Source organism: Belonocnema kinseyi, chromosome 2 (assembly GCF_010883055.1).
Source record: "Belonocnema kinseyi isolate 2016_QV_RU_SX_M_011 chromosome 2, B_treatae_v1, whole genome shotgun sequence".
NCBI classification, from domain to species: Eukaryota; Metazoa; Arthropoda; class Insecta; order Hymenoptera; family Cynipidae; genus Belonocnema; species Belonocnema kinseyi.
Window position 1 is genome coordinate 87,866,240 of NC_046658.1, and position 14,124 is coordinate 87,880,363.

Genomic DNA, 14,124 nt, shown 5'->3' on the forward strand with positions numbered 1-14,124 from the left:
CAGCCTTGGAGGAGATTATGTTGAGAAATAAAAAAAAAAATTCTTAAAAACGTTGTTTTTCTTGGTCAGGCCGGAAACTTATCAATCCACCCTCGTATTTGAACCAAAAATATAATAGTTATATTTGCAGTAAAAAATCATTTTCAAATAAATAAAATAAATTGTCAAAAAAATAGTTAAATTTTCAACCATAACTTTAAATTTTTAATCAAAAAGATTAAATTTCTACCAAAAGAAGATCAATTTTTCACAAAAAAAAATAAAGTAATTAAATTTTCCATTTGAAAAAATTAAAGTTAAAGTCTCAACTAAGGAGCTTTGAACTAGTGACGTCAGTTTTAAGCCAGAAAGACGAATTAAACAAAAATTGAATTTCCATCCGAAACAGAGAAATTTTTATTTTAAAATAGAATAGTTGAATTTTCAGTAAAAAACTTAATTTTCAAGCAAATAAAATAAATTTGTAATCGAATAGTCTAATTTTAATAAAAACTGATAAATTTTAAACCAAGAAATTAGATTGTCAAGAACAAAAACTTTGTAACAAAATATTGAAATTCACAAACAAACTGGATTTCAATTAGAATGATAATTAATTTATTAACTTATCTTTAGCAACTCTGAAATTGTCAAGACTTTAGTTTTTGTATTCATACCTCACAATCGGAAAAATATTTTCCGGATATTTTGGTCACATCGTCACTCACTGCTAAATAAATTGATGTTTGAGCTCCTTCCTCAGCGTTCTGAAAAAATTAAACAATAAGATTACTTATAATAATTGAATTAAATAACTTATTCACTTCACTGTTTTTCGATAATGTTAGTTTACCTTGAAAAATAATTTAAGTATTATATTCGTGACATGTCTAAGAGGAAAAAATGTATGCCGGGTAATTTCAGTTCTGACAAGACCAGGATGTAGGCTATTCGAAGTTACACCTTAAAATAGAACTCAGTGTGCAATATTAATTATAAAACAGTTTAAAGTCCAAAGTACTTTTAGGAGAATGTAGTAAAGTTTGGGACATATTTTTTTTGGCTCATAGCTTTTTCCCATGATAATATTTTTGTGCTTTCATCACACCGATTTAAAGGTCAATTAAATAGCTTACTTATAGTGAACAAAAAATATATAATTACGAGGCAAAAAAATGCCACAGCCATTTTTCTGAATGTTCTTCAATCAGCCAAAGTAATTTTTATACTGTAGATTGGGACACCTCTTAAAACATGAAAAATAAGTGTAGAAAATATTTTTTGAACGCCGCAGTGTACCTTTTGGTGAATAATCATATAAATATAATCACGTAAAATAATCACATAATCACATAATAGAATAATCACATAAAAATGAGCAATAAAAATGTCAGATTTAATTATTTCGCCAACTTGATCCGATTAGCAATTGTAGCAGGTGGAACAACTAGTAGCATAATTGAAAATTTTAAGTTCACAGTTCTGTCGCATAAATTACATAAAAATGACTGAAAGTGCAATTAATTGGATCATCAACACTCAAAAGTTACTCTAAATATAAATTTTTGTAAAAAAGCGCATAGATGTCAATAAACGTGTCCCGACCTATATGGTTCACATGTTTCAACCTATACATTTAACGGCACTTTTGCATTGTTGGAAAAAAATGATTTGCTCTATATATCAAATACTCTTCATACATACCACTTTATTTAATTTACAGCACATTAAATTCAGATAATTGAAGTTAAATAATGCCAACTAAATAACTTTTCCACTCTTTGTAAACACACTGCTTTGTAAAGCTACAACATTAATTAACCATTTTCTCCAAGGAACATCGAAAGTGAGCAGAGAAAGTGCAGAGAATGAGAGAAATAGAAAAAACGCGCTGTCCCAACCTATATAGGTCACAACTGTATGACACTCTCTTAAATGTAATGTTCTATTTTATTTGAAAAAAAATTATTACCAGTGCCTTCTAGACGTCTTGCCATTTCATTGCTGGCTATTGTCAAGTATAATTTACTATGACAATAAAGAATTATCTGAGAGCTTCCTTTTTCACAATTCATATTGTTAAAATCTAATCGTCCAATTCTGTGCAAAATAGAGGATACATGTATAATTCGACTAGGTGCTGATTTTTTTAATAAGTCTGGAAACAAATTATTTTCATTAAGAAAAATATTATACCTCACAAATTTTTTTCTCGTAAAAACCTTTTGATTTATTAGAAGGATTAAAATCGTTGATATACAGGGTGGGCACGTTGGGGCTTACATCCATGGCGCACTTGATTGCTACCCGAATTGCGCAACAACAGGGAAGAAGCCATTGTACAGGGGAATTTTTATATTTCGCGCCTTTAAAGTTGCATTCGGATCGGTCATTCGATCAAGTCCGTGCATCTTCGGATCAAATTTATCATAGTTTCAATGGTTGTGTTCGAAACTTCAAATGGATACAAGTGTCAAAAATATAGGTTATGTTATGTAGTAATTACAAATAATAAAAGTGTTTCACTAATAATGAAGTGAGACTTGTGGACTGAGAAGTAAATGTGAATTTTCTTCTGTGCCAATAACATTATGGAATAGCTGCTGAGTGAAAAATTCTATAAACTGATAATAACATTGTGCGCTTTTAGTGGGCGAAGAGTGAATTGTGTTTAACGCTGGTTTGCGCCATAAAAAATGTATGTTATGAATAGACAGGATTTGTTTTGTATAAAGTGAATTACATATTACATGCAAAAATTTTTGATTGATATTACCTACACCTATTTACAGCGATTTCCGTAAAAAGGTGAATACGACCATAACTCCGAAATAATGACAGATCGGCCCGGCATGCTTATTACACTTTCGATTGATTATTCTTTACCAAAGAAATGTTTTGTGGTTTTATATGTTTAATATTGACAGTGTCGGCAGTAATACTTTAAACAATAATTACTTAATAATAATTTAACAATCATTACTTATTAATAACTTTAATAAGTAACACATTATTTCTGAAACTAGTAACTGATTTCCATTGTTTTTTTTTCGCAGATCGATCATACATAAATTCACACCAGGAAATGCAGATTTATTTGATACATTTCAGCTGGTTCATTTCAATGAACATTATTGGAAAACCGTTATCTCTAGACCTTATCGCAAGAGTGGGGATTGATCAGCCTAAAATTAATTCTGAGTCATTCTGATGATATAGGTGTATCAAAAAGATATCTCGGGGTAATTTAACTTGCCTGAATTTTAATCAATAAAATATTTAAGGATTTTTTTGTATTTTAGAAAATGTGTTCTCTGAACCTCATCTTAAAATTTTGTCTGGTCAACCATTAAAATAAATTCGAGAATCGTTTGTGATAGGATTGTTTCAAAAATTTATCTAGGCAAGATAATTTAGCCCAGAATTCTTATTCCATTTTGTTTAGAAATTATGCAATTTTCGAAATCGCTATCTCTGGATCTGATTGCCAAACTGGCATTTGATCAGCCTTTAAAATTCATTCTAATTCATTTTTATGATATAGGTGTATCAAAAAGATATCTCGAGGTAATTTAACTTGCCTGAATTTTAATTAATAAAATATTTAGAGATTTTTTAGTATTCTAGAAAATGTTTTCTCTGGACCTCATCCTAAAATTTTGTTTGATTAACTATTAAAATAAATTAGAGACACGTTGGTGATAGGATTGTTTAAAAAATTTATCTAAACAAGATAATTTAGCCCAGAATTGTTATTCCATTTTTTTAGAAATTATTCTATTTTCCAAATTGCTATATCTGGATCCGATTTCCAAACTGGTATTTCATCATACCCTAAAATTATAGAATGCAGAAGCGAAATTTTGGGCCAGAATTTTTATTTAAATTTTTTCAGAATTTTGCTATAATGATCTATTTTATCAGGTCAAAATGTTAAATTCATACATTACTGGTACCTTATCATAGAATAAAAATCTTTTAGCTTAATTCAAATCTACTCGGCCGGAAATAGTATAGTATGTCTAGATTTATTTCTAATACAATCTTATCACTAACGAGTCTCTAATTTATTTTAATGGTTAGATATCTCTTTGATATACCTATACCATTAAAATGAATTAAAATGAATTTTAAAGGCTGGTCAAATGCCAGTTTGGAAATCAGATCCAGAGATAGTGATTTCGAAAATAGAATAATTTCTAAACAAAAATGTGAATTTATGTATGATCGATCTGTGAAAAAAAACAATGGAAATCAGTTATTAATTTCAGAAATAATGTGTTACTTATTAGAGTTATTAATAAGCAATGATTTTTAAATTATTATTAAGTAATTATTGTTTGAAATATTACTTCCGACACTGTCAGTCATAAACTTATAAAACCACAAAACATTTCTTTGATAAAGAATAATCATGCGAAAGTATAATGAACATGCCGGGCCAATCTGTAATTATTTCGAGGTTATGGTCGTATTCACCTTTTTACCGCAATCGCTTAAATTAATTGTAGGTAATGTCAATCAAAAATTTTTGCATGTAATATTTTATTCACTTTATACAAAACAAATCCTGTCTATTCATAACACACCTTTTTTATACCGCAAATAAGCGTTAAACACAATTCACTCTTCGTCTACTAAAAGCGCACAATATTATTATCAATTTATAGTATTTTTTACTCAGCAGCCATTCCATAATGTTCTTGGCACAGAAGAAAATTCACGTTTACTTCTCAGTCCACAAGTCTCACATCATTATTAATGAAGCACTTTTGTTATTTGTAATTATTACATAACATAACCTATATTTTTCGACACTTGTATCCATTTGAAGTTTCGAACGCAACCTTGGAAACTGATAAATTTGATTTTAAGATGCACGGACTTGATGTAACAGCATGCGCTGTTTTAGAACAAGTATGTCAGGGCGCTAGCACCCTATTACTGAGTACTTACCAGTTAATAGTTTTAAGACCGGTAAACATTTGAAATAAATCAAATGATACAAGACATTCAGTATATTTAGAAATTTAAATAGATCGTTATTATTAGAAAGAATAATTATTAATTATGATTGACAATAGGAAATTACATGACGTCTCCTCTCTGTACCTCGAATTAATAACTTCTAATACCTAGTTGTAAAGGATCAGAAGTTAGCATTTAAATAGCTATGTACACTCAGATAGATCTATATATGCATATGTATATATGGATCTATCAATCCAAATAGGTTTGACACGCGCGATCTCCGACTAACGCGCGTGTGATCTCAAACGCGAGCATACATCAATTATATACCATGTAAAGGGTTGAAGCGACAAGGCGCCTATCAGACGCCGTAAATTATCTTCTATAACGCGATTTGACAGAAAAACGTCAATCGACGAGAATCGTAAAAATGCATTTCTGAGAATTAGAATCTCTTTATTTTAGCTTGAAATATAAGTACGGCGCTTAACGCACCTCATCATGATAGGTTAATTTAACATTAAAATTATGTGACGTCAGCAATTCTATTGGCTAGAAGGACAATTCCCACCTTTTTTTGGTAAAAACGGAGGTTATAAATATATGTAAGAAAATATAAAAAGCTCAGATATTTTCGTCTCTCAGTTTGTATTTCAAATAAAAAATCTGCGACACTCGCTCTCTGAATTATGAAAATTGGATTTAGAATATTTTTCTCTTAAATTGTTAATCGAATTCAAGTCCAAAAAACTTTATTTACTCCGGTAATTCGGTACGGTTCGCCGTGGTCTACTTGAGTCGAACTAAATTTTAAGTGAAGTGAGAATAGAAACCATTATTTTAAAATTGTTTTAATTATATAAAACTTTGAGAATGTCAAACCTGAAGGAAATCTTATTTGTGTAAACAAACTGTTCTCGGCGACGGAATAGGACATTTAATCTTCATTAAAGGATCTTCAATATTTAAATTGAAGTTAAATAAAAACTATTGATTTGTTCTCTAAATTATTGTGTTGTGTCTGTTATTTCAACCTCGACCAGTTCGCGCGGTTAGTGATTTTTATCACTCAACGTCGGCAACGAATCCAGGATAAAACAGATCGAAATCTTCAAATCGACAACAGCGCTGGAGACGTAACACTTGACCGAATGGCCAATCCGAATGCAACTTTAAAGGCGCGAAATATGAAAATGCTCCTGTGCAATGGCTTCTTCCCTGCTGTTGTGCAATTCGGGTAGCAATCAAGTGCGTCATGTATGTAAGCCCCAGCGTGTCCACCCTGTACATAAAAGACTCCTATTCACAACTCGTCCTCATAGCAGTTTCAGGATGAGATCGTACGCACCTTCTGGCCCTTGTGGGCCCCACCCTCCCACTTTGTAACCATGGCACTTATTGTAGACATAATTCTGTGTACAAGATTCCAAGTACAACGAATTGGTTCGGAAAATTCGTTTGGATTAACCAAAAATCTTCTATTTAACAACAAAATAAACATTATATCTTTTCTAACTTTTCCGATTAAAACAAAATATTCTCTGCTGATTACCAATTATTTGTTGTTTGCAATTCATAACTGTTGTTTATAATTATATAAACAATTTTATTAAACAAATACACAGTTTTCGTACGTCACAATTAATAGGCTCAATTTTTTTGCATAATCGACCAAGAATGTCTGACCAAAAACTTCTTGCTGTCATTGATTTATATTAAAAACATTCTTAATTATTTGAACAATATTTATAAACAAACTCACATTTTTTAACATCATTCCATGAATTTGCCCATTTTTTGGAAAACTAACCCAAAATGTTTTTCCAGTCACTCGTAGCTGAACTTTTGTTCAAATTGATAAAAAATAATAACAAAAGTTTTTCACATAGAAAAGATCAACAAATTTGTAATGATTCATTTCTTGATAGGAAGCGTAGTTTTTGTTTAAATTTTGAAAATGACACTAACAACAAACAAATTAAGTTTTTCGAAAAAGCGACACAAAAGTTGCAATAAAATAAAAGCGTCCTAATTATATAAAAAAAAACAATGAAAATACACCTATTATAATATTTGTGCACATTATATATAATATAATATAATATAGACATTTGAAATAGTATAAGGTAATTTGATGTAGAAAAAATCGCATTTTGGGCAAGATCGATTGCGAAGAACGTGATGCGTGATAAGAATGCGTTCGATAAAGCCGAAGGAGCTTTAATAAAAGAGAATTCATAATTACCAATTTATAGTTGCCGACACTTTGACCTTTGATTCTAAAAAGTTTGTGCACAGATTTGCAGGAAATATAAAGACCGAGCGTGTAGCGCAAGGTAAATACATTATCTAGCGCACAGCCCAAGATTAATATATCATCAAGCGTCTCTAGCGCACAATAAGAATTTGTTAACGCGGCGGGCAGAAGTTTTATTATTATTATTACATTTATTTTTGTCGAGTCCGCAAAAAATTTAATATCGATTATGGAAAAATGGTTACACTGTGAATTTGTTCATGAATATTATTAAAATGTTTAACAGTTCTTATTAATTCAACAAATTTTACAAGAAGGAGTAATTGTTAATCATTTTTGGTTGATTCTGCAAATGAATTGAGCCTATTCATGCAAAATTGGTCAAAGTTTATATAGTGTCATATTAAAGAGTTATTGGAAATTAATTTTCAGTTGATTTCGTTTAGAAAATGGAGCGTATTCTTGGAAAAATGGTAAAAATGTGTATTTATTCATAAAAAATATGCTTTAAATAATAATAATATTTTCTTGTCACTTTGAACAAAATTGCAGCTAGGAGGCATTGGCCATACATTTTTAATTCGGCTCACAACAGAAAATGAGGCAGATTCGTGGTATAATGTTGAAAATGTGAATTTCTTTATAAATAATGTTTATATAATGCAAAGTGGTTGTTTATTTGAAAAAATGACATTGGGGAGTTTTTCGTAAGATATTTTTGGTTCATTCTGCAAAAAAACTGAGCCTATTCATTGTTACATAGATCAATTTTGAACAACTTGAAATTGCGAATCACGAGAGAATGACTATTCTTAATTAATTTATTAAAAAAATAATAAACAATTTTCTTCTTTTTTACTTATTGCAAATTTTTCGTACTGACTCGTCATATCTAGCTTTTAGAAAAAAACATTAAAGTCCATTGAAAATTGGCACTGCAGGGTTTAGAACTAGCAGCTACTTAAGCACGAGCTCGCGTGTTTAGGACATTTCTTTTTTACTCTACTGAGAAGCAACGGAGCGGATATATTTTAGAAAAATCTGATTTTTAAATATAGTACAAAGATATAATTCATCATTTGTAAATAACATGTTCTCTTCAAAACAAAGTTATTATTAGATTATGGCATAAACCTACGATCTTGTCTTGAAACAGGAATGACGAGGAGTCTTGGACCGCCCTAAAAGATATTTAATGATAATTATTTTTACCGATTAGTAAGTTCGTCAGCAAAAAAGGTCCATAAACATTAACTTGCAATGTTAATTCAAGCCCGTCTTCTGATTTTTGATTTGACTGTTCACCAGCACCTGCATTGTTCAGGAGTATATCTAAACGATTCTCACTTGCATTTATTTCCTTAGCGAAATTTCGAACACTTTTTAATGATGATAGATCCAAGTGTTTCACCACCACATTTTCGTTACCAGATAATTTCACGATTTGGTCTGATAATTAAAGAAGGTGAGCGCAAACAATTTTCAAATATATGATTATAAAATAGGCTTTCATATTTTTGTTACCTTTAACCTCATTGGCCTTTATGAGATTTCGACATGCTATAATAACTTTTGCTCCTCTTTTAGCAAGATCTAAAGCTGTAAAATAGCCTATTCCTGAAAAAGTGAATCAGTTAGAAATTTTCTTCTTTGAGGCCATGTAACACTTATCACATTTCTACATTACAAACATTTTTTTATCAACTGATATCAGGGTCTCAATGGGATTATAGAAAAGTGTAATGAATTTGGATTCGATTGAAATGGAGCTTGGCTACCCTCTTTGGAAAAAGGTGTTAAAGTAATGTCTTGTTTGCAGAATTTATTTTCTTTGAGTTCCATTCTATAAGATTCCGGTATGACAAATAAGTGATTCTATTTTTTTGGAAATTTTAATCAATAATTTCTCAAGAGATAATTTCTATTCACATTTAATTTACACCTATCATCGGAAAAAATTACTAACATTTGTGTAAATAGAAGAATTTTTTCGGGTGCTTGAAAACTTTACAGTGACAAAAATAAACTAGGGAAAAATCGCCAGGACCTATGAACCAAAACTGAAAATATCTTAGAAAATTTAAAAACTTTACAAACAATACATTTTTCAACCCTTTTTTGAATTTAGTTCGGGTAATCAAGCTGCACATTAGTCTCCCAGAGATGCAATCTGCCGCACTATTACATTTTGAGTTTAAAAAAAACGGAATTTCCGACCCATCCCACAGCATGTTAGGATGTCCCAAAAAATTGTGTTTTTGAATTTTGCAAGTGCTACCTCCTAGGTTTCTTTCTTTTGGTGAAAAAATACTGTTATAAATTTTATTTGTTTAAAAATGTATATTTTTGGTGTATTTCCAAATTTAAGATTTTATTTTTTGCACCCGGTTAAACTATTTTAAATTTATTCGTCAGGGAAAAGCAATCCTGTGCATATTATTTAAAGAAAAAAATATTTCGGGGCCATTGCTGACCATAATTGTAATCGTTCAAGCAGGGTAACCTAGTACATAGTCATCAATTCAAAATTAAATATAATTTGCTAGGATCTAAACATGCTACTTTTACGCGTTATATCTTAATTCCAAATCCTAATTATTCTTATTTTTGATCAACCCTATTGAATAATTAGTTTATCACTATACTTAATAAGGCTCAAAATGAAACTTTTAAAAACATAATAATTAATTACTTAATCAGTACTGAACTTAGTAAAAAAGTAAATCACCTCCAGTTGCACCAGTTACGATTGCGACTTGCCCATCTAATCGTTTGCTACTATTGAATTTTCCTAAAGTTAAAACATTCCAAATTTTTAATATTAGAGGTAGTATGAAAATATAGTAAAAATATGTAACCATTTTCCAGAATGCTTCGTCCTAAAAAAGAAATTGAAATAATAAAAAATCTGGTAATAATTTAAAATATATATATATACATTTATAGGTATTTCTTCACTACTGTATTTTTCGGACAGAAGGCATAACTATAGGGAAGAGTGCCTTTGGTTGAGACGCTTTTTGTGTTTCGCTCATAAGAATAGTAAAAACATCAATATAAATAACTTTTCATGCTTGAACAAAAATTTCGATACTTAACTATTACTTAGAAACAGATAACATTAAATATGAAAACAAATTGTTTATTTGAAAATGATTTTTTTAAAGGGAGATAAGATACACCAATAATATTTTAATTTATAAGCGCGGATGTTGGGCATGTTCAAATTTGATAGGTCAATCGTTTTCATAATTAAAACATGACTAGAAACGATTTCTGTACTTACAAACTTTGAACTCTGTATCAACATTTCTGTTTGTATGAGTTTGTCCGGCAAAAATGATTTTGTTACTTTGCTCTTCAGAGAGTACGGAATTTCAATTTTATGTCGGTTTAATGAAATAAAATAAAAATCATTTCTGATATGACAATAATTAATAATATAGTTTATTATCAAATAAAGTAATATTATGAAGAATATGGGCCTTAAAATTAAAAAGAATACAATAGAAATAATTGTCTTTGAAGAAAAGGACGAGAAAACAGCATGAAAAATGTCCTAGATAATGAGAGGATAGATCAAGCCGATAATTATTTTGTATCTTGGTTGTTTTTTTACTAGTAAAGAAATTATTAATATAGAGAGGCTAGTGTATAAACGAGAGTATTAGGGAGGTTACGGGAGGTTACAGAAATAAAAATATAAATTCAAGGAACGGACAAGACTAACCTTAACGAAGTTGGTGTTTTTATCAGTGGCTTAACTTCCTTACCGCGAAACCCCGCATGGCGGGGGGCCTACATCTGTGAGGGGGCCTCTTACGGCAAGTGTTGAAATTATATTTTATTTTCAATTTTATACGTTCTTATGCATTTATAAATCATTATTTATTTGATTGATAGAAATTCGAAAGTATATATTAACCATTTGTGATTATTTTAAAAAATCTAATTTATTTAAACAATTCTTTTTCCAAAAATGTTTAAAACCGCATTTTATGAATTAAACTTAATTTATTACTATTATGAGGAGTAGTAAATTCTGCTAAAAGCTTCATGGCAATGTTTATACAATTAATTTTTTTTCTTCCACATTTCTTTTAAATTTAGCATGGATTGCTTACGAATAAAAATTCTTTAAATATTGACACGAAGTTTTCAACCAAATTTACTACTGGAAATCCTTCAATATTATGTTTAATTAAGAATTTTCAATCCAATAGTTTTTAATAGATTTTAGTATAATTCAACGGATTTCAACGATTTTCAATTTTAATAGAATGCCTAAAATGATTTCAAAACATGACACAAGATTTTAAAAATGACCAGAAACAAATCTCGAAGATTTGAAGACAATTTAAGGGCTAATTTAAGTTACTTTAAAAAATATTTTCGAATTTTTTAATTTTAAAAGTGATAAAAAACATTTTAATACTTTTAACATTTTTTGAAAAATTATTAAATATTTAAACTTTTTTTTAAGGTTTGAATGGTCCTAAAAATCTTCTAAACTGGTTTAAATTTTTCCTAAATTTTTGTAATCTCTTTTTAGATAAACAAATTTTTTTTTAATTGTCTAGATTCTTTTTTTACATATCCGAAATATTCCGAAATCTTCTCGGCTAATGAAAAAACGTAACCTAATGGATTAATGCAGCTATGAGCAGCTATAATTTTAAAAAATGTGGTAAAGTTTGAATTTATAATATACTAAACGAATTTTAAGCAGAAAATATAGATTTAAGGCGTGCACTTAAAATCTAAAACACTACAAGGAAACATTCGAAAAAGTATAAACTTGCGTATGAAAAGTGTAAGGAAAAGGCTACACAACATTTTCAAATCAGGGCTATTGAACCAGTCTTAGTAGAAAAACGTAAATCAAAGCGTAAGAAGCATTTTAATATTAGAGAAAAATTTAAGAAAATATAGGTCTTTAATCACACCGTAAAGTATCTAAGGTCTAATTGGACATTGTGAATACATAGTTTACAGGGAAATTACAGATTCGATATCATGAGGATTTCACAAAAGAATTCCCTTTGCAAGTCATCAACTTGATCCCATTTTTAAATAGTAATGAGCTCAATGAGACATCAAAAGTAAAAGATGTATTTCGCACTTTACTCATTGAATACAGTTTCATGAAAAGCTATTATACAGAAGTAATCCCTTAAGAATTTATTGAACTCTGCAAGCTACAGTATAACAACTTGCGCAAGGACGTTCAGTAAATTAAAAATTACAAAATCCTATTTACGGAATAGAATGCATTAAAGTCGATTCTTAAATCTATCTCTATTGACAAGTGACATATTGACCAGAACTATGTATAATTTATAATATAAATTGTCTAAAATAAAATATAATTGGTAATATATTATAAAAAGAACTAAGTGAGATATTTTATTTTTAAAAATGTATTTCAGCTACACATATACGCTGTTTGCTTTTTAATTTTATGAGAGGGGCCTCCTAAAATTTTATGCGGTGGGGCCCACACGGTTGTAGTTACGCCACTGGTTTTTATATCTAGTTATATAGATTCAAGTACACCTAAATGCAACACCAAAAGAAGAGTTGTTCCAAAAGATTCTAGGTTTTATGACAAATCTTAAGGTGAAGACGAGGCTGATCAAATTCCCCCTTAAGAGAATACAGTTTTCAGAAACATATAGAAAAGGAATTTTTTTAAAGACTAGCGCATTTGAAATTGATTCAAAGCGCCTGTTTGCAATATTGAGATTGTAATTTTAATTGATTGTTGGTTATCGCTGACATAAAAAAATGTGTCCTTACGCTTATTTAATTCAACCCTTCATTTAAATATGTGCTTGTGCATATGAGCGCATTTGAGATACTTTGTATCCACGTCGGCACGATTAGATTCGCGTCTTGCTAATTAGATTGCAAGATATAAAATGCAATTTTTCATATTGTGTAAAATTGAAATTTTTAACACAAGTGCATCCGGACGCATTTATGATTTATTTAAATAAAAATCATAGTGGGTCATTACTTTGAGAATTACTAATGCGTCAGAAAATTCATGTTAGTCTGTTCATTACGAATTTAATATTAGCATTTCACTAGTGCATTTAACACTAAGGAGGATGATCACATTTTTTTAAAACATTATTTTTAACGAAAATGTCATCAGCTCCGCCTCTTTTGATATCTGATATGTAACTCAATCAGCATTAGAGAGCAAAATTTTTTATTAGTGGTTCATCCGAGCGCATTTAAAATTCTTCGAGATGGTGTACTTCAAAATTGTGATTTCGAAGTTGGGGGGTTCGCATTTCATCAGCTGCCCACCTTCAGACTTGTAATAACGCCTGAAATCTTATTGCGCAAAATTTGTTATTGATGATGCATTTAGGTATATTTTGAGCACATCTGTATCTGTATAATTTAATATGAAAATTTAGTGGAAGGGGGGAGGAATAAGGTAGAGAAATTTATTTTGGAATGTGCGTGGTAAGATGTTAATGGAAAAAGTCCGTGATAAGAAAATCCTCAAAGAGTGTTGTGTAGAGGAAAAACTTGTTTAAAGAGTGGTAAAATTTCTTTAAGATGCATGTTGAGAGAATAAAAGGAGAACCACTGACAAAACAAATATATTTATATAAAGAAACTGGTAGAGTACCCAGAGGCAAACCGAGGATAGAATGGTGGAAATGTGTAAATGAGACTCTAGGGCAACAAGACATAAAAAGTCATAGAAACACAGGACGCAAAGAAAGCTAAAATTGTATGCCAGGACAGAAAAGTGTGCCAAAAAATTGTTTATAAGAAATGTGAAGAATTTTTTACTACTTTTTGACCCCCTTCCATGTGAGCAGAGCTGAAGTTTTACTCCCCCCATCCCTAATCATGTCTTCTCTGTTCACGTGAAATTATTTCATATTTTATGA

General features: G+C 29.9%; 1 protein-coding gene across 1 annotated transcript in view; it reads right to left on the reverse strand.

The window, feature by feature from the left end:
• Nucleotides 1-14,124, reverse strand: part of LOC117182884 (retinol dehydrogenase 11-like) — a 17,644-nt gene that overhangs the window by 1,258 nt on the left and 2,262 nt on the right. Inside the window, exons 2-7 of the mRNA XM_033375997.1 lie at nucleotides 9,936-10,086; nucleotides 8,732-8,824; nucleotides 8,420-8,656; nucleotides 1,952-2,137; nucleotides 833-942; nucleotides 657-746 (exon numbers count right to left, since the gene is read on the reverse strand). Coding sequence (XP_033231888.1) covers nucleotides 657-746; nucleotides 833-942; nucleotides 1,952-2,137; nucleotides 8,420-8,656; nucleotides 8,732-8,824; nucleotides 9,936-10,068 — 849 coding nt within the window. The 5' untranslated portion in view covers nucleotides 10,069-10,086. The remainder of the gene's footprint in view (nucleotides 1-656; nucleotides 747-832; nucleotides 943-1,951; nucleotides 2,138-8,419; nucleotides 8,657-8,731; nucleotides 8,825-9,935; nucleotides 10,087-14,124) is intronic.